The following is a 20,545-nucleotide window of genomic DNA, read 5'->3' on the forward strand; positions in this document are numbered from 1 at the left end:
AGGAAAGAAAGAAGGCAGTGGAGACCCCCAGTGCATTGATGAACAAATGTGGACCCCAAAGATTTCCTTGACCCCATGTACATTAACGAACTGTCTGCAAAGAAGGCTATCGGAGGTTTCCTTTGCCACCTGTAATGTCCACCAGCATGCCAAAGCCACCTTTGAAAGCTAGAGTGAGATGACTGACTGAGATGGAGAGAGGCAGCACCACAGCTGCGGCTGACTGACTTAATGAGTCTGATTGAAGCATTAACATTTTAATGAATAAATGAAAGAAAATGTTTTCCTTCTTTCTTTCATTAGAATGATCCTGTATGACTCCTATATCTCACCTGTGTTTTGATGGACTTTCTCATGACCCCATTTATTGTAAAGTAATCAATTTGAACTATTTGCAAAATAGTTTTTTTTTTAGATAAACACACATAGTCATTCTTAATTCTATGGATCTGTTATTTTTGTCTCGTTAAATCCAGTTATGAGTTACATTAATTTTGTAACTTATAACCTGTATTTTCAATTCAAAATGGCAAAAAAGCAGTTTGTGCCAAAGAATATTTCTGTGGGGTGTTTAACATTTATATGATAAAACAATCAGTTATACCGTAAAATGTAGTTCATTCATATTTGACAACTTGCGTGCACTCTTTCACCATTTAAACTGAATGCTGGAATTCACACTTAAACACTATTAAAGCCTTCCTTTTTGTGATTTGGTTGGCCAGCTCAAACATTTTGACATTGATTAGTGATGCTAGACTGCTGTGGCAGACCAGCTTAAAATATTTTGTCATCCTAACAACACAGTGTGTAGCAGAGCAGTAGTGATGATCTTAAAGGGGTACATTTTGGCCATTTTATTGGGTGGGAACTTGTCTTTGGTGGTAACAGCCCTGTTGTCATCATAGTCACTTTATAATACTGCAAATACTTTTTATAGCCTATTGTTTGATATTAAATATTATAGATTTTTTTTAATGCACATTAGTTTCTTTTTCATTAACCGTTTTACATGTACCGTCATGTATCCCTGTACAAAAAGCAGTGCAGCGGTTTGTTTCTTATACCCACTCACCGAGTTAGTGAAAAGGAGGAAGTCAAACACTAGTTAATATTTTTTAAATAGCCGTTCAGATTTTTGTATGATATGGTGTTTATCTGACATCATCATGTGCTAAAATACTTTTATAGTTGTTTTCAGTCTGGCACATTTTACATTTAAATATGGACTAAATCATTTCAGTGTGGAAAATATATACAGATACTGGTTAAACATGTTCTGATTCTTTACTATAGTTGTTTATTGTTCTTTTGCACTTTTTATAATAGTGTTCTTTTGCACAAAGTAAATTCCTCATACAAGGATATTGCATGGCTTTATAAGGAAGAGATTGTATGAGTTATATGGATTACTTTACTTTTATGATACTTTTTTTCTCCCTTTTGGGGCTGAACAGTCCCCTAGTCACATTCTGCTTGTATTGTCTTCAGAAGTTCTCCTTTTGTGTTCTTCTTTCACTTGAGTAAATTAGTATGCCTTTAAAGGTGCCCTAGAATGAGTTGAAACAATGTTAAATTGTTCTCTGAAATCTACATAGAGGGTATGTGGCTTATTTAAGGGAAAAAATTGTCCAGATACAGTTTTACAGGTCCATTTACAACACTATAAATTGTCCCTAGGATATAATGCCCTGGTTTTGCCTTATTTGGAAGACTCATGAATATTAATGTTGAGCTCTGCTTTGATTGGCTTATTTCAGCAGCTCACAGCAGTTCAGTTGTTAAGTAAAGCGGCTTGTGAGTCTGACCGTCCTAGCAAAACACAGACCGTCTGAATGACACTTTAAGCAGAACATCTCAAATGGAGATTGATAAAATACAGCCTACCGTATTTTACGGACTATAAGTCGCTCCGGAGTATAAGTCGCATCAGTCAAAAATGCGCCATGAAGAGGAAAAAAACATATATAAGTCGCATTAAGGCAGAGCGGGAGCCGCGCGCGCATGCGAGCACCCGTTCGCGTGCACTCACTCGTGCCCGCTCGCTGTAAATAACCGAGCAGAAGAAAGAAAGTTTGAAGTGAGTGATAAACTTGTAAGGGACTGGCGAAAAGCAAAGGGTACTTTAACTGTAATGAAGAAAAAGAAGAAAGCTACTTGCGGACTGAAAGCAAGATGGCCAGAGCTGAAGGAACGAGTCCACAGACGGTTGAACTCAGCCGCGCAAGACAAACGCTGTGTAAATCGGTCTCAGCAGCATATTTTACTACATGCAGTTTGTATTTTGCAGAATAAGATTTTCTTTATGGGGGCATTTTGTTTGTGTTCAGTCTTTCTAAGTTGTTGTCTTTATGTTAATATTTCAGTTGAGCTTTTTTTTTTTCTGTTTTAAGTTATTTATTTTTGGGGGGTAGGTTACAGGAGCAGCATAGAGCGCCCTCTCGCGGCTATATGTTTATTCTTGTCAGTCAGTATGAATTAAATTTGATATACAAGTCGCACCTGACTATAAGTCGCAGGACCAGCCAAACTATGAAAAAAAAGTGTGACTTATAGTCCGGAAAATACGGTATTGGTGTTTTCAAATCATCCGCGCGCGAGAGAGAGCTCGCGTGCATATGGTTGCCAGATTGTACATGTTTAGGTAAAACACCGGAAAGTATACGAGTTCTTTTCACAGAAAAGCTCTGTTTGGGGGATTTAATGACTGAAATATGGCAACTGCATGAACGCTCTTCTTTTCCAAACCCAAACCAGTGATTTTAGACTCTAAGTCTCAATATCATTGTCTTTTTGTTAACGATATTACATGTTTATATAACGTTAGTCACAATGTAGGCTACGCAGTGACTGTGACTGTAATGTACTCTGACTGAAATACAAGCATGCAAACACATCATACGTTCTCAAAAATATAAATAGATATATTTTTACAAAATGAATAGCCTTGTCAAATGACTGTCGTTTTAACTTATATGGTGGAAAAGGTGAAGTTTGCTAGAAGGATCGAGTGAACGATCTAAGCAAAGTATCTACGGTTGTATTTTGTAATACAAAATAATATTACCCTTTGTCATTAGACACACTTTAGTTTTGTATGGTACTTGGTGTTTCCTATTGTTACTGTACTAGTATCTTGCGTTATCTAGACAACGCTGTCTCTAAGAAACTTTCAATTTAATCAGAATTTGTTTAAACCGTCAATAATGGATAAAATTGCTACTTACTGCTTGCATGAATATAGTTGTAATTGCCACTTTCTTCAGTTTAAGACGCTGAGCGAAGCTTGCTTGAAATGGGCCGAACAAACAAACCATCTTGAATTAAATTGTTGTGGTATCCGACTGTTGACCTTTTTTATCTGTGTGAAGGGTCCTCACATCCCCTGCACAGCCTGGAACATGACGTGTGTCCAGAGCTGCTGTTTTTCTATCCTTGTTTACCTGCAGTCCCGATGATTCGGCTCCGTCAGTTCCGCCTGACAATGCACATGTTTGGACAGATGCAAATGTTGGGGGCGTACATATAAATGATCCCCAACGCTTGTGTCACGGTTGGCATTATGTTGATATTTTTCTTATTTTTCTGTGGTGTTTCTTATTTTTCTGTGGTGTTCTTATTTACATAAGAAGTAGGAGGCAGTGGTGTTTGAGACTCACAGTATGTGATGTCCATGTACTGAACTCTTATTATTTCACTATGGCAAGGTTAATTCAATTTTTCATTCTAGGGCACCTTTAAGAAACGGGCTCATTGAGTCTGCTGCTTTTCTAGAACAAACAAAATTAGCCTTTGCAAAGCAGACAACTAGCATTATGTAAATTCCATGGGAACTTTGCATCATCATCTGTTGTTACGTCATCTATCTTAACCGCAAGTATTAGACCTGAACAGAGGAATACATATTGGTCTTCATCTCAGTTCCAGGTTTTTATGTTTAACATCTGTTCCAGGTGTTCAATATTTGAAGTATGTTGTCAGGTTGTGTTGTTTCTGTTTTGAAAGATTTCTTGCCCTCCTTGGAATGTTTTTGTGTTTCGCTTCAGCAGATTGAAATGTACAGGAGAATGTTGTCAATGTGATTCACGTGATGTAACCAGTTGGTATGTGGTATTTCCTTGGTCTTTGGACAAAACCCTCTTGTAATAAAGCCTCGTTACAAATGAAAAAGAGAACAGGGCGTGCTTTAATGTGCTTATTTTCATAGCATGAGTGCCACCTTTTCTACCTGTTCTTTTATATTTGACTTTGTATTTGAGTACGTCCCGAGAGCTTTAACTATATAAAGGTATTCAAATGTGTTTAAAAACCCTGCCAAGCTGTACAAATGCGCTATAATAAAGCAGCCTAACATGATGACTCCATAGCATGTCTCTTTTATAATAACATACTTTTAGATTGCTTAGCTAGTTGTAACTTAGTAACTTGCATCATGTATAAAAGTGTGCATTGCCTTTACTGAATACGCCATTTCTGTGTGTGTTTCAGATGGATTGAAGCGTGTTTAAATGAGGATCTTCCTCCAACCACCGAGCTGGAGGAGGGCCTGAGGAACGGCGTGTATCTGGCCAAGCTGGGAAACTTCTTCGCTCCCACTGTGGTCTCTATCAAAAGGATCTATGACCGCGAACAAACACGTTACAAGGTAAGACTTTAAAACCATTTTCACAAGCACTAACATGGAAAAAGCAGAAGGTTTGGCTTCACTTGTTGCTTTTTTGTCCCATTTGTAGGCCACTGGGCTCCATTTCAGACACACAGACAATATTATCCAATGGCTGAATGCAATGACAGATAAGGGCCTTCCTAAGGTGAGTAGTGTAGGTGGTGAACATGAGTCTGCATTGTTCTTTCATTAGATTATTTCTTCACCTTTGAGTTGCTGACATGACAGAGCTTGCCTCAGATCTCCTTTCCCATGTTTGGAAACAATGCTGCATTCAATCTCATCAAAGTACATGTACGTGTTTCTCCCTGACAGATTTTCTATCCTGAGACAACAGACATCTACGACAGGAAGAACATGCCCCGCTGCATCTATTGCATACATGCTCTCAGGTACTTGGTCGCCATGGGCTCATTCACACGTCTTGTTGGGAAAAAATACTATAAAAATTTCTGTTTTGTGAATTATTTAGTTAGTCTGTTCATTCTCACACTTCCTGTTCAAATGAGGATTTACTTGTATATTATAAATCATGTTAGTGAACTAGTACATTAAGGGTTTCATGTAAATGTAAAGCCAAGTCACCCTTATAAAGCGCTTTTTACAAGTCCAGTTGTTTCAAAGCAGCTTCACAGTGTTAACGGGAAAAAAATGCAACAGAATTTGATTCTGCTGTACAGCCGTTCTGGAGAAAACATGATGTTATCCAGCTAATTTAAATTATCTTATAGTGTCAATGCAGGCAGATGGGTACTATAGTTTAAATTTAAGTGTCCCCAACTAAGCAAGCCAAAAGCCAAAGGCGACGGTTGCAAGAAACCAAAACTCCTTCCAATGAACTAATTCACTTCAGAACAAAATCATTTTTAGTGTTATTAGTTGTATTGAGTGTTATTTTATTGGTAACACTTTACAATAAGGTTTCATTTGTTAACATTATTGAACTACTTTAGTCAACGTGAACTAAGAACGAACAGTTCTGCAGCATTTATTAATCTTACTTAATATTAATTTCAACATTTACTAATACATTATTAAAATCAAAAGTTGTATTTGTTGCATGTTAAAGCAGGATTTTTATTATCTAACATTAAAAAAGATGAATAAATACTTTAATACGTGTGTTGCTCATTGTTTGTGTTAGTTAATACATTGACTAATGTTAACAAATGAGACCTTAGTGTTACCTTTTTATTTAGTAATTTTATGTGTTTAATTTAATACTGTTACCCATACTGAGTTTATTTTTATTGCAGACCTACTACCTACAGATAAATACCTATGCATATTTACACCTGAACTTTTTTGTTAAATTATGTTAATTATGCTAATTGTGCATAGAAGTGCAAGGGAATGACGCAGTGTAGATTTGATCTGCATCTACACATTCTCATCTTGAAATTAATGAGTCAGAATTAATGCGGAAACCTGCTCTGGTTTCTGCTGAGGCACTTAACATGAGGCTAGAGAATCCTGCCATTTGTAACGCTCGCATTCCTGCTCAATGCAGAATTGACACTGGGCCCAAAGGCCATAAATCTGGTCTACAGAAACAGGAAATAACAGCATTCAGGGGGCGAGAATTTGGCGGATGCCTGGTGTGGGGTGAGGGGTACTGAATCTATTTGAGGGTCTTTGTAGCGATTGTTGATAAAGGGATGTGGGTTAAACTTGAAAGTCAATGCAGATAACATCTGACTCTCTTTCCAGTAGTGCATTTTCCCGCACACACCTGTGGAATAGGATAGCTCTCCTCTGGGAAATTCGTTTCTCATGGTCTCTTTCTGTTTTCTCTATAGCCTCTACCTGTTTAAACTTGGCCTTGCGCCCCAGATTACAGACCTGTATGGCAAGGTTGCCTTTACAGGTGAGTCAGTTTGCTGTGGTATTAAACAAACGCTTGAGTTTATATAATAACAGCTGGAAAAGCCCCTGTTCCTGGGAGCTGTGGTCAATGTGAAAATCATTATCAATTGTATGAGCATTTCCTGCCATTTTGGCTGGCCTGAACTGCCTGCCAAGTCCATGGATGGAAAACATTATTTACCAGACCTACTGAGAACAATGTCCAGCCAATCACATTAAAGCGAGGAAAAATGCACAGCCAAGATTACCTTCCAAAAGGTTACCATGCTTATTAAAGCATGACATCGCAATATTTATCCTGAGCTGGCCAGACACATATTTATGTATAAAATAATGAAAACAAACTGAATACTATCCACTGACACAAATAATACATTTTTTTGTTATTTGTGTGCTGAGTTTTTTTTGTTGTCTTTTCAGAGGAGGAAATTAACAACATGAAGATTGAATTGGAGAAATACAATATTCAAATGCCAGCATTCAGCAAAATTGGCGGTATTTTGGCCAACGAGCTGTCAGTGGATGAAGCAGCCTGTGAGTATTGTTTCTGCTTTTAAAGTCAAATTCCTCTTGGCTCTTTGGCACAACTCCTTCCCTTGTAAACATAAACAACTAGACTTAACTTGTACAGCCAAGAGTTTAACAGCACAGTAATTACGATCTGTTTTACACTGATTTGAGCCCAAAAGAACTGCATTATCTTCTGTTGCAATGATTCAGTGCACGCTGCTGTGATCGCCATCAATGACGCCATTGACCATGGAGTCCCTGAGGGCACACTAGCTGCCATGAGAAACCCAAACGCCATGTTACTGCAGCTGGATGAAAGTGCTGCCCAACACTACCAGGACACCTTGTTCCAGGCCAAGGCTGAGAAAGTGGCCAACTCCAGAAAGAGAGTACGAACTGCACTCTACAGTTCCTATTAAAAGATTTGTAATAGTTGGGTAACTAAGGTTGTATTTTAATATATGCAGACACTATCTGTGTGACCATAAATGGAGTATTTCAAGTTGCTTCCGCTAAAACGCGATATTAGAACGCGAGTGAAGTACAAAGCCCAGTTTACATAATAAATAATAGTTTAGCATCCGAATATGGAAACCTCTGGATTCATGCCAAATGAGAGCGGTTCGAAATTCTTAATGTAAGCTTGGGCTGTGACGGTGGCAGTTCTTTACAACTGCGGTGGTCTAGGGCTGTGCCGGTGAACCGCAGTGGCCGAGTAGCACCGGTGGTGGTCGGCCAAACAGTTGGTTTTTTTGCATGTGAATGCTTTTTTCCAGGAATATTATGACACAAGTGAAGCGCAACATTGTATTTACAAAATAAATAATAGGTTCGCAATTAAATGTTACCTCGCAGCCATGGAAACATAACATTCATGCCGAACGAGAGAGGTAGATTTTGTGAGATGAGCCAAATTTAAGCTTTGCGTCTTGCAATCTGGTCACCCAATTTAACAATAGGCTTACTCTATTTTATACTACTGGACATGGAATCTCTCTTTTATTTTCCCAAATCTTCATATATGTAATTTACATTTACTTAATCCCCTGTGAGAGACGTAAATTAAGATTTAGGATTTGGTTGTCACGTTTACCGGCATAGTCCTAGACCACTGTGATGGTAAAAAAAAAATGCCACCATCACAGCCCTAATGTCAGCTAACTGTTAGCCGGTTAATTATGAGCATCCCTAGTCAGAAGTGTGATGTGAAGGTTATTCTAAATGGTAGGGTGCATACTTATATACTTATTAAATCAAAATATATATAAAATACAGGGATATTTATAATCAAGATTTCTCTCAATTTCTCCATTATCTTGGATAAACTCCAAATTTAGGCAGCATTGGCATGCACCCCTCATGATTACAAAGTTTTGCGACAAGACCACTGGACACCAGACTGCTGTAAACATGCTTGCATTTTATTCAATAAAAGGATATATAAATAAGAATAGTCCAAGTCAAATAAATATGTACAATTTATCATCACTCCTATGTCAGATTGTGTACTGGAATTAACTGTGAGCGTTAGAGTGCTATTTGTGTGATGCAAATTTCCATCAACTAGACCGGGTAAAACCAGGCTGATCTGCCTGCGATTTGATTTCGCCTGCAACTCAGTCTGGAAACCCGTTCATTTCTACTGCTTCTGTTACCCTTTTGCGGGAACTAATTACAGACAAGCTTATCCACATGGCACGCTATGGGCGGGTTTAACATGATGACAGATAGAGAAACGATGGGTCATTGCCCATTGATCACGCCTCTTGTGGTCTGATATATTGAAGGACTATACAATTGCGTACAGAGTCATTCGAATAATGCTCCTTTATCACGCCTCTTGTGCAATATAAAATACATATATATATCCTACCATTGTGTCATAGTATGAAGATAAAGATTTGAATGAAATGTATATTTCTTTGGTATAGATAGGAGAGAATGCTGAGGCTGAACGTGATGCTTACGACGAGCTGCTTACACATGCTGAAATCCAGGGAAACATCAACAAAGTCAATTGTATGTACCTTACCAATGTCTGTCCAGCTTTTTGTGTTCTTCTGAAGTGAATTATGTTATCTGAGTTCTGTGTTTGTGCTGTTTCTCAGTGTCCAAAGCCTTGAATTCAGCAGAACTGGCCCTGCTGAGTGGTGATGAGAATAAGCTGTATGACACTCTCCGTTCCCCTGCGTTAGGCTTGCAGTCAGTGCAGGCTCAGAACAAGGGATGGTACCTCAAACAGCTGCTGGCCGATCGAGAGCAGAAGGAACAGGTAACGGTTCTATGACACAATAGTTTGCCACTTACAGTTTGGTACACTTTTTGTACCAAGGTTAGATTTGGTCTAATGATGCCTTTTATAATTCTAATTATTGAATGTATATGCATTGTGTACTATCGCTTTTCAAGAGTTCTGTAATTCTGCTCTCAGTCCAGAGCTCAACAGAAATATATGCTGGTCACGGTAACCATAATAACCGCTATAAGAGTTTATTCCGCAATTGACGACATGAAAAAATATCCTGCAATAATGGCACCGACACGTCTTTTGTCTAAAATTTGCGTAGTTATAAGTTACTTAACTCTGAACAAAACCCCAAAAAGGTAAACAAATTGTAGATATCTATTACAAAATGTAAATTTGTCTGCAAGTGATTTTTTTGTTGTTGCAGGATACAGAACTGTTAAAAATGTTTGGGGTCTATAAATCTTACAGAGAAGTTTCTCTTATTTAAAAAAAAAATACAGTGAAAACAATTATATTGTAGTTACAGTTTAAAATAAATTAATATTTTTAATATGCATTTTTTTACTTTAGTGTTCAGTATCCTTCAGAAATCATTCTAATATGCTGATTTGCTGCTCAAGAAACATTTCTACTTATATTTATCAGGATTCTCAGGATCCTTTTATGAATAGAACGTTCAAAAGAACAGCATTTATTTGAAACGGAAATCTTTTGTAAAATTATAAAAGTCTTTACTGTCGCTTTTAATCATTTAATGCTTCCTTGCTGAATAAAAATATTAATTCCTTCGTTCTTTCTTTGAAAGTCTTACTGACTCGAGCTTAGTACTGCAGCGTATGGCTTAAGGAAATGTATGTAAGATTGTGGCCAAACCTTAGCCTGACGTGGTCTTACTCAATTCTAGTCAGAATATGAGTCTGAAACCGCTCCATTGGGCTGTGGTTATGGGGCGTGTTTTAACCGAACCAGGAAAGACCTCAATTGGATAGACCTACAACCAATCAGAGCAGCGAAGCGACGCATTGTCAATTGTTCAGAGCTCAACTGCACTGTGTTGCCAAGTCCACGTTTTTTTCCGAGGGTTGTTTTCATGTCCGCGGGTTGAAGCGACTTTTATGTGATATATAGACCCATGAGTGCAAATATTAGCAGGCAACTTTGCTAAAATAACACCAGATAGGCTGCAGGATCCAGCAGGAATGTTTGTAGCTGGAGCTGTCAGTGATTTGTACTCGAGACTCGGACTCGAGACCATATTTTAATGTTCTCGGCCTCGTCATAGACTCATGTGCATTTGGACTCGGTCTTAAATCGTACTCGAACATATTAGGACTCAGACTCAGAGTCCACTCGAGTCCCATTCAAAATATTCATGATTATTACTATATTTTAATATTTCTTTAAATTGATGTTTGACACATTCAGTGATGTGTGATTTTCTCAATGGCAACTGCTCATGACTAATGTTATTGCAAAGGTAACAGGTCAAGAAGGATGTCATGTAGAACGAGCCTCTAGCTCCTAACTATGTGTGAAAATGTCTGCTGCATTATCTGTTATTCAGTTTGCATATAAGAGCCAAAGAGTTCATATGTAGTTAGACTCTAGTAGAAAAAACATTCTGCGACGTGTAAATTCTGCGGTACATCAATTACCGAAGCAAAGGGAACAACATCCAATTTTAATTGATATGTGGAGCGAAAGCACAAAGATTAAGAACTAATCATTTCTGTGTATGCCAGCATTTGTCAATGTCAGCATTTTGACAGCTAATGCTTAGGATTTGTTCATTGTAGAAGTCTGCAAATGACTTTTTAGGCCCGCGCTCATGCTCTCGCTTCTATTTTACGCTGGGTCCACATGGCATCTGCCTAGCGATTGCATTACACATTGCTGCTACATTATGTTTCAACTATTTTAATACATTTGCTGTTTACAAAGTAGGACAAAAGTGTCACAGAGAAATCCAAACCTTTTTAAATTAATAATTAAATGAGCATCTCCCCCAAAAAAGTCTTAACAGAAGGCCGCCCGCCCGCCCTCTCTTCCTCCAGCATACTTCTCAAACAAACAGACATACGAATCTATATTAAACCCTGTGGCTCGTGGCGACACATTGATGTTTTAAGAGACAAAATGATCAGTTGCTGCAAGAAACCCAACAGTATTTACTTTTTACCTCATATCAGAAAAATCCTCAGCATCATTACTTCTGTCAAAGAAATGTAAATCCCGGCACGATAATTTATATCGTGATCATATAGATCATATACAGTGGATTGGTCAACTGAGGCATCTATGTAAATATGATCGTGCCAGCTCTCTCTGGTCACGGTCTAGACTCGGACTCGAATAAGCTAGTCTCAACTACAACACTGGTAACTGTGGTAACTAGAGCAGAGCTGGCAACCCGGATGTCGAAACACTATTGTGATAGGTAGATAGGTGGAGGGTGGAGCTTCAGGCCAAAACACAACATGTCAACATCAACATCAGTTGAGGGCTGCAACAACAACTTTTAAATGGTCCTGGCCAGACTACTGTTGTCAGTGATACTAGTATTTGAAATTAACATGATTTCTTAATGTCTAGTGACTTATGAGTGCCATTTTATGATAAATTGACATACATTTCTTACATACAGTTCCTTTAATGTTTTTAAAAGTGAATGGAAAAGGATTACAAAATAAACATTTGCAGTAAATATTAATACAAATGTTAGATTTACATTGGCCTCTGTTTAAAATTATGGTTAAAAATGTTAAAATATTGGTTATCTGTATTGAACCCCTATTAATGAACCCCAAAAATCTAAATACCGGTAACTTTTTTTTTTTTACTGTACCACAACTGATTCATGATAAACAGAATTATGAAAAATATGAACTTTTACCACTAAATTATAGTATTATTTTGGCTTGTGTCATTCTTCCTCTTGTCTAGAATGCCCCAGGAGAGCCGCTGGTAAAGGAGGAGTTGCAGAGCGGAGTGGAAGCAGCCAATTTGCATGCAGCGGACTATCAGAGATGTGTGTACCCTTTTATGTACCGCTACATTTATTTTAAAACTCATTAAATATTTTGTATGTTCAGAGAAGCGTACATCAGAGACGCCAGTGTTTTCTTTGACTCTCTTTTATGTGTTCATTTATGCTGTCCTACAGCTGTCACTCTGTGAAAAGAACAATGAGATGTTTATGCGTGTGTGTGTCTCAGTGCTGCGGGCGGTGGAAAGGATTAATGCTGCCATCAGAAAAGGTGTACCAGAGGAAACGGTGAATGAACTGATGAACCCAGATGCCCAGCTACCGCAGGTTTATCCCAGTGCTGCAGATCTGTACCAGAGAGAACTCGCCAGCCTGCAACAGCAGAGCGCAGAGGTTAAAACACACACACTGCACATTATTTTGCTGTAACCATATTTCTAATGAGACAATAACTGTCTCCAGAGACTCCAGAGACCTACGGCCTACACAGATTGCTGCCTTATGCAGCGTACTAAGGGTCATGACCCCTAATAAGTGCTCAATATGAAATGCTCTACAAAGGCACTTGATTTCAGTAGAGTTTAGCAATAGCATCTTAGCATATTGTCCATATTGCCATTATCTAATTGCAAGAGGCTTTAAAGGCCCTGATATACTCACGTCAAAGTCTGACCTCGACAGACTAAATAGACGAACTGAACCAGAGTATGAAGGTGTTTACTAGCCCGAGCAAACTTTTTGTAATGATCACCAGTTTGTACTTGGATACCACTTGAAGTATATTAGAGCTTTAATAAGAGCATCTAGCATAAAAAATAGAGCACACAAATATTTGGTAAAATTTTCCAATTTAACACTAAACATTTTATCAATAAATTGTATCAAGACAAGGCTGTCGCAATACAACAGCATTAATAACTGTGACATTTTAAAAAGTATATATATTGATATCATGTTAAGACTACATCTGATAATATTGTAAATAATCCAGCACCAATCTGGTTCTCTAACATAGGTGGCATCACAACAATGCCATCTGTCATAAAAAGGAAAAAAGAAGACAACAAAACAGTGAATGGCTGCTACTGCCGCACAAAATCATGTTAGTGTAGATTAAGGATGAAAGTGAGAGAGACTCTACTCTAGAGGTCTGCGCGGGCTTTAAACTGAAGCCCGAACCCGGCCCGTACCCGAGATCGCTTAACCTGACCCGACCATTACATTAACATGTTAAGACCAAACCGAACCCGAGGTCCGTTTCACACAGCAAATAACGTTACCTTTTTTGCAATACATTTGTGGCATAGGGGGCGTGGTTTAGCGAGGTCTGCACGAAGAGAAAGTCAAAAGAGCGGCGGTAAGTAGCCTAGGTCAAGTGCAAATGATAAACACCTCTGTCTGATTGCAATAATTGGCACAGATAGACGGTATAAAAGCCACAAAAATAAGGACTGAGGGAGATAGAAGCTGAGGCCTCGTGTGTTCACTGGATGCTGTGGGGGAAACTGTGTGGATTGTATATTGAGTTTATTATAACGCTGTGAGCGCGACACAGGCTATGCTTTGAAGTTGAACAAACAAAATAAAACACACAAATCTAAGCAGTCTTCTTCCTCCTTTTTTACGAACATTGTTACAATGTTGTATCTAAAAATTGTTTGTAACGGTAAACAAATACAATTTACAAATGCAGTGGCCGGATAACGGTTTCTAAAACTCAAACTTACACTTACACTCAAAAAGTTCACGCAATGTTGCTAAACTTTTACACAAATATATCCATCTCACTACGAGTTATGAAGGAAGAGACCGGCATCGACAGTCGATCATAATTCTTCCAGAGTGTAGCTTTTGATACAGTTTTCCCTCAGTCATTTTTTGCATTATTCATGGTTAATGTTTGCTTCTGCTTTGTCATGACCGAAATAGTGCACGAGAGCGGTGGCACATGCCCAAAACTGTTTTTTTTTTTGTGACATAAATGATATAGCCTATTATATAATGATAATATACAAATTATATAGGCCTATTTACGCACTTGCGCGTGTGTGTGTGCATGTTTAATCTGCGCATTTGCTGTGCTCTTGGTCACAACACAGCAAGCAGGCAAAGCATGCAAACTATTATATAGCTGATTTATTTTTTCTTAGTTACAAAACCTAGCCCTACCCGAACCTGAGGCTGTTCATTAAACATTAGCCCGAACCAGACCCGTGAGTTTTTGGGGACACGTCGGGATCTGGTCAGGACCTCTACGCTACTCGCACCGAAACAAATTTGTTAAAGGCGCTAGCCACCCCAGTCTGTAGGAAGTGACAATCATCAAAACTAGACATTTGAGGAGGCAGCATATTTAAGTTGTGCACCTATGATGCTTTTGTAATTGGCTCACTAGGTTTTAGAACAGTAAAATTATTTCCATGCAATTTGCATAAGTTGATGACCTGTAACAGTTCAGTTTAATGTGAGTGATTTTCATGCTGTGCTTGACTGCACAGGGCTCCCTGTCACACCCCGAGTTGTTGGTTGCCGTGGAGATGCTGTCCTCGGTGGTGCTGATAAACGGGGCACTGGATGTTGGGGACCGGGCAGCAGTGTGGAAACAGCTCAGCAGTAACGTCACCGGCCTCAGCAATGTAGAAGACGAGTACGCTCAGAGGTGAGAATGAGGCAATGTGCAATTGAAACTGGTTCTATTTACTTCAATACACTTTCTTGGTCCTATTGTAAACAGTTTTAGCGGTCTTAATTATGGCCTTTCTTCAAAATACAGCAACTTATGTCACGGCTTACAGACACCCATACACCAACATGACTTTCAAAGGCCATATTTACATTTATGCTCATATAGTGCTTCCACTCCTTTCCCCACTTTTAATGAAAATGACTGTTGAGCTTTCAAAATGTGTTGCCTGAATGGTGAATAAAATTTCTTGCAGCATCTGCTTGGTTTTTTATTTTTTACCATTTTTGGATGATTAAAGTTTATGTATGTCTTCAACAATCAGATGCATTCACACTTGTCCAGTTTTGTCTAGACCACGTCTCAAACCACCTTTTGAGGGATCTGATTTAAATCTGATTGAAGTCTCGAAAGCATTTCGAAGGGGATTTACACCATACTCTTTCTCTGATGGGTTAGCTATCTGATTGTGAAAATAACAGAAATTGCCAAGTGTAGTTTTTACACCATACAACTGTCATCACAGATGTCAGTTCCGGTCAAAACACATTTCACACAACAAGACTCACAGACCGGTCTAGATATATGTAGCTTGATAAATATCTCCTGTTCATCAGCAATTCATAGGTGCTTGATTTCTGATCTCTTAGCATTTTTGATAATTCAAACAGCTATTTTCACTCGCGTGAATGAGCACCGAATTACCAATTTTGTGCTTTTGTTTGCAATCTCCATTACCTGTTTGGTGAGCTGAAAATCAAGACTAAAATCATGAAGTGTGTTTGCAACATAACTTGGCATCTGGAATGATTTTCCTTTCAGCTGAAAGTCACAGGATGTATGGGCCGTTAGATTATGTAAACCATTACTCAAATAGCTATTTATTTTAGACATTGTTTTACTTAAAGCGTTAGTTCACCAAAAAATGAAAATTATTTAATTAATTACTCACCCTCATGTCGCTGGACACCCGTAACACCTTTGTTCATCTTCGGAACACAAATGAAGATATTTTTGTTGAAAGCTGATGGCTGAGAAAGGCTTCAGAGAGGCCTCCATTGGCATTCAGTACATTTCCACTGACCCACTCACAAGACCCATAAAAGGCACTAAAGACTTCCTTACAAAGTCCATCTCACTACAGTGGCTGTACAATAATTTTACAACGCAAGGAAAACAGTTGTTGTGCGCACAAAAATCTTAATAACGTCTTTATCCACTAAGTTATTGATGTGAACTCGACTCATGCGCGAGAATATGGCGCAGATCCACCGTTCGAATACATGACCCAGAAGAGGAGGATCGCCGTTATCGCGTGAGTTCCAGGTGAGTTCACGTCAGAGACCTACACAGAAGACAATATCTTGGCGGATAAAGTCATTCATTTGATTTTTTTTGCGCACAAAAACTATTCTCGTCGCTTGGGTCAGTGGAAATGTACTGAATGCCAGTGGAGGCCTTTCTCAGCCATCAGCATTCAACAAAAAAGTGTTTGTGTTCCGAAGATGAACGAAGGTGTTACGGGTGTCCAATGACATGAGGGTAAGTTATTAATGAAATAATTTTCATTTTTGGGTGAACTAACCCTTTAACACACATTCAAGTCTAGCTCTATTCTTGCATGGAATACCCACTAAATACGATCAAATTAATTTTCAGTGCATAAAATTAGGTCCTAGCTTACTTTCCTTTTTGATTTGCTCAAAAATATGCCAAACTACGGAAGTAAAATTGGTTGTGAATGAGTTTCATGTTGATTTACAAAAGATGCTATATTGTTTCCTGGTTTCAGCCACTGGTTGTTGATATCTCTGCAGGTATATAGATGAACTGATGCGTCTGAAGGCAGCTGCGCGTGAGGAGGGCAGTGACTATCTGACCTGGAATGACATCCAGGCCTGTGTGGATCAGGTCAATGGGACCGTTCAAGAAGAGCATGAAAGTGAGCATGACATTCATCTTCATTATGAGTGGAGCAAATTCAGATGGTTCTCCATTATTAACGCTGTCCTCTTGCATTTTCAGGGATTGCTGCTATTGGTCTAATCAACGAGGCTCTGGATGAGGGTGACCTACAGAAGACAATGGCTGCTTTACAGAACCCAGCCGCCAAGCTAACAGATATAGATCCATCTTTGGCCCAGCATTACTATGATATCCTGCAGGAGGCAAGGAGAGAGAAGGCCCACGTATGTACTCTTATATAAATCCATAACAATAACACTGCTCACACAATGGCAGTAAATATCAAGACTTTGTGTCTGAGTATTTAATACTTATTTTGAACCGTTCAGCATGTTGGGTCACTTCCACAGCTTTCATTCTCTTGTATCCGGTTCCATTTTTTTGTCTAGTTTTTGTTTCCTCCCCCTTCCAAACCCTAAAGGGAGTGTGTCACACTTTCTGAACACACAATAGCATTTTCTTCCCATTCTTTATAACCTGAGATGTGTTTACAGCTCTAACTTTACTGATTTTAGCAAAAAAGAAATAGCATGGTATGTCATACAGATATCAATGACGTGAAAGCAGCTAGTTGTGGTTGTATTCATAGAACACATAAACATTATACATTTTCAAAATGCAGTTTTAAATCTGAAAATGTAACGCATTGTTTATAAAACTGTATTTAGCTCTTCATACGTGTTCTACTGCTGAGTGAACATAGCCGTAGTTAAAGTGATCTGGTGAGGGTCTGCCGCTCGACCCTTCATCAAGGGAAGTCTAAGGTCTCAAAATAGGGCTGAACGATTTGGGTAAAATCGAGTTGCTGTTTTATTTTTTAATAAAAAATGCTCTGGTTTTCTTTGCAATTTGACCAAAAAAATTGTGATATTACTATTGTAATATTTCTGTGTAAAAAAAAAAAAAAAAACGTTTAGAACAGTATTATAATTTTTATTTTTACAGCAAAACTGTAAAATGACAATACTAATATGTATGACTGTCTTAAAGGTGCCCTAGAATGATTTGAAACAATATGTTAAATTGTTCTCTGATATCTACATAGAGGGTATGTGGCTTATTTAAGGGAAAAAATTGTCCAGATACAGTTTTATAGGTCTATTTACAACCCTATAAATTGTCCCTAGGATGTAATGCCCTGGTTTTGCCTTATTTGGAAGAGTCATGCATATTAATGTTAAGCTCGGCTCTGATTGGCTTATTTCAGCAGCTCACAGCAGTTCAGTTGTTCAGCGAAGCGGCTTGTCCTGACAGAACACAGACTGACTTAATGACACTTTATGCAGAACATCTCAAATGGAGATTGATAAAATGCAGCTTACTTGTTTATTTGTTGTTTTCAAATCATCCGCGCGCGAGAAAGAGCTTGCATTCATGCGGTTGTCAAATTTCAGTAAAGTGTCATTCAGCCTACATTTTAGACTTTTTTCGTAGACGGTATTGCATGTTTATATAACGTTAGTCACAATGTAGGCTATGCAGTGACTGTGGTGTAGCCTAATCTGAAATACAAATAGGCAAAAACATCATAGGAAACACCATACTTCAGTTCTCAAAAATATAAAAATATAACTTATATTTTTGTACAAAATGAATAGCCTTGTCAAATGACTGTCATTTTAACTTATATGGTGGAAAAGGTGAAGTTTGCTAGAAGGATCAAGTGAACGAACTGTATGCAAAGTATCTACGGTTGTATTTTGTAATACAAAATAATATTACCCTTTGTCAGTAGACACACTATTTAGTTTTGTATGGTACTTGGTGTTTCCTATTGTTACTGTACTAGCATCTTGCTTGTAGGAATATATTTGCCACTTTCTTCAGTTTAAGATCTTGAGCGAAGCTTGTTTGAAATGGGCAGAACAAACGAACGATCTTGAATTAAATTGTCGTGGTATCCTATTATAAACATCAACCATGACTGTTGACATTTTTTTATCTGTGGGAAGGGTAGAAAAGTCCTCAGGTCTCCTGAAAAACCTGAAACATGAAGTGTGTCCATGCAAGCAGCTTGTTTACCTGTTGATTCGCTCCATTTCCGCCTGACAATGAACATGTTTGGACAGATGCCAATGTTGGTGGCATGCATATAAATGATCCCCAATGCTTGCGTCACTGTTGGATTTATGTTGAGAAGCACTTATTTTCCGTGGAGTTTTGGATTCACGAGATTTACATAAGAAGTAGGAGGCAATGATGTTTGAGACTCACAGTATGTGATGTCCATGTACTGAACTCTTATTATTTCGCCATGGCAAGGTTAATTCAATTTTTCATTCTAGGGCACCTTTAAACCATCAAACTTCTGTTTTGTCTGAAACCCACAGAAAACCCAAAAAGGGGTTAGAAAGAGTTAGTTCACCCAAAAATGAAATTTATGTCCCCTGATGTCGTTCCACACCCGTAAGACCACCGTTCATCTTCAGACACAGTTTAAGATATTTTATATTTAGTCAGAGAGCGTATCTAAGTGTATGCACACTATACTGTCCATGTCCAGAAAGGGAATAAAAACATCATCAAATTAGTCCATATGTGACATCAGTTAGTCCGAATCATGAATCAATATGCTGATTTATAATCATTTGAATCTTTATTTGAGGATTGAAAACAAACAGGGAAGAGAAGACAATGGTGAATAAAGTCGTAGTTTTTGTGATTTTTGGACCGTAATTTTGATGCTTCAAGTTATTCTAGTGAACAAACTGATGTCAAATATGGACTACGTTGGTGATGTTTTTATTCCCTTTCTGGACATGGACAGTATAGTGTGCATACACTTGGATACGCTCTCGGACTAAATATAAAATATCTTAAACTGTGTTCTGAAGATGAACGGAGGTCTTACAGGTGTGGAACAACATTAGGGGGAGTCATTAATGACATCAATTTCATTTTTGGGTGAACTATCCTTTTATAGCTTCTTTTTTGTTGTCAGCAGAGATTTATAAGTGATTCTCATTACAAGGTTTGGTTGATTCCCAAATGCATATTACAAGCGACCATAGACTGTAAAAAAAGATGGACAACACAAGTGAAGCTGTCAGTTTTAAATATGTCAATGACATCTTGCGCAGTAGTGAGCGTGTAGTTGAGCTGCTATATCAAGGTCCCGCCCACACTCCCGCCTAATCAACAACTTTTTGTGAAATAAACCATAATGGAAATAGCAGAGATTACAGTTAAAGGGTTACTTCAGCGATTAGCATATGACTTTGTATCGGTATATTCAAATGATTGTATGATGATGAAAATGAAATGAAGAAATTCCTCCGATGGCGCAAATTGAGGATATTTGTCATTGGAGGAATTTTTGGCCAGAGGCTAAAGACTACAGCCAGCAGAGGGAGCCATTTCCGCATGTTTTCAACCCGCGCATGGGGAGTGGGAGATTGCACTCACAGCTCAGCTCCCAGCTGCAGGCATTCATTAGGGCTGGGACAACGCGTCGACGTCATCGATGACGTCGACGCAAAAAATACGTCGACGCAAAATATGCGCGTCGATTCGTCAGACTCAAAATAAAGATGGTGGCGCTGGAGAGTAGTAGCAACCATAGATATACATAATAAAGTATATTATGTAATTAAGTATATTATTTATTATGTATATCTATGG

General features: G+C 38.3%; 1 protein-coding gene across 1 annotated transcript in view; it reads left to right on the top strand.

Moving 5' to 3' along the window:
* The window catches only part of iqgap1 (IQ motif containing GTPase activating protein 1), a 56,489-nt gene that overhangs the window by 21,902 nt on the left and 14,042 nt on the right, over positions 1 to 20,545 (top strand). Inside the window, exons 3-15 of the mRNA XM_067437431.1 lie at positions 4,489 to 4,645; positions 4,734 to 4,811; positions 4,982 to 5,058; positions 6,466 to 6,533; positions 6,953 to 7,066; positions 7,253 to 7,431; positions 8,974 to 9,061; positions 9,151 to 9,314; positions 12,234 to 12,318; positions 12,506 to 12,669; positions 14,775 to 14,935; positions 16,777 to 16,901; positions 16,985 to 17,148. Coding sequence (XP_067293532.1) covers positions 4,489 to 4,645; positions 4,734 to 4,811; positions 4,982 to 5,058; positions 6,466 to 6,533; positions 6,953 to 7,066; positions 7,253 to 7,431; positions 8,974 to 9,061; positions 9,151 to 9,314; positions 12,234 to 12,318; positions 12,506 to 12,669; positions 14,775 to 14,935; positions 16,777 to 16,901; positions 16,985 to 17,148 — 1,624 coding nt within the window. The remainder of the gene's footprint in view (positions 1 to 4,488; positions 4,646 to 4,733; positions 4,812 to 4,981; positions 5,059 to 6,465; positions 6,534 to 6,952; positions 7,067 to 7,252; positions 7,432 to 8,973; positions 9,062 to 9,150; positions 9,315 to 12,233; positions 12,319 to 12,505; positions 12,670 to 14,774; positions 14,936 to 16,776; positions 16,902 to 16,984; positions 17,149 to 20,545) is intronic.

The sequence above is a fragment of the Pseudorasbora parva genome, chromosome 1, assembly GCF_024679245.1.
Source record: "Pseudorasbora parva isolate DD20220531a chromosome 1, ASM2467924v1, whole genome shotgun sequence".
Taxonomy (NCBI): Eukaryota; Metazoa; Chordata; class Actinopteri; order Cypriniformes; family Gobionidae; genus Pseudorasbora; species Pseudorasbora parva.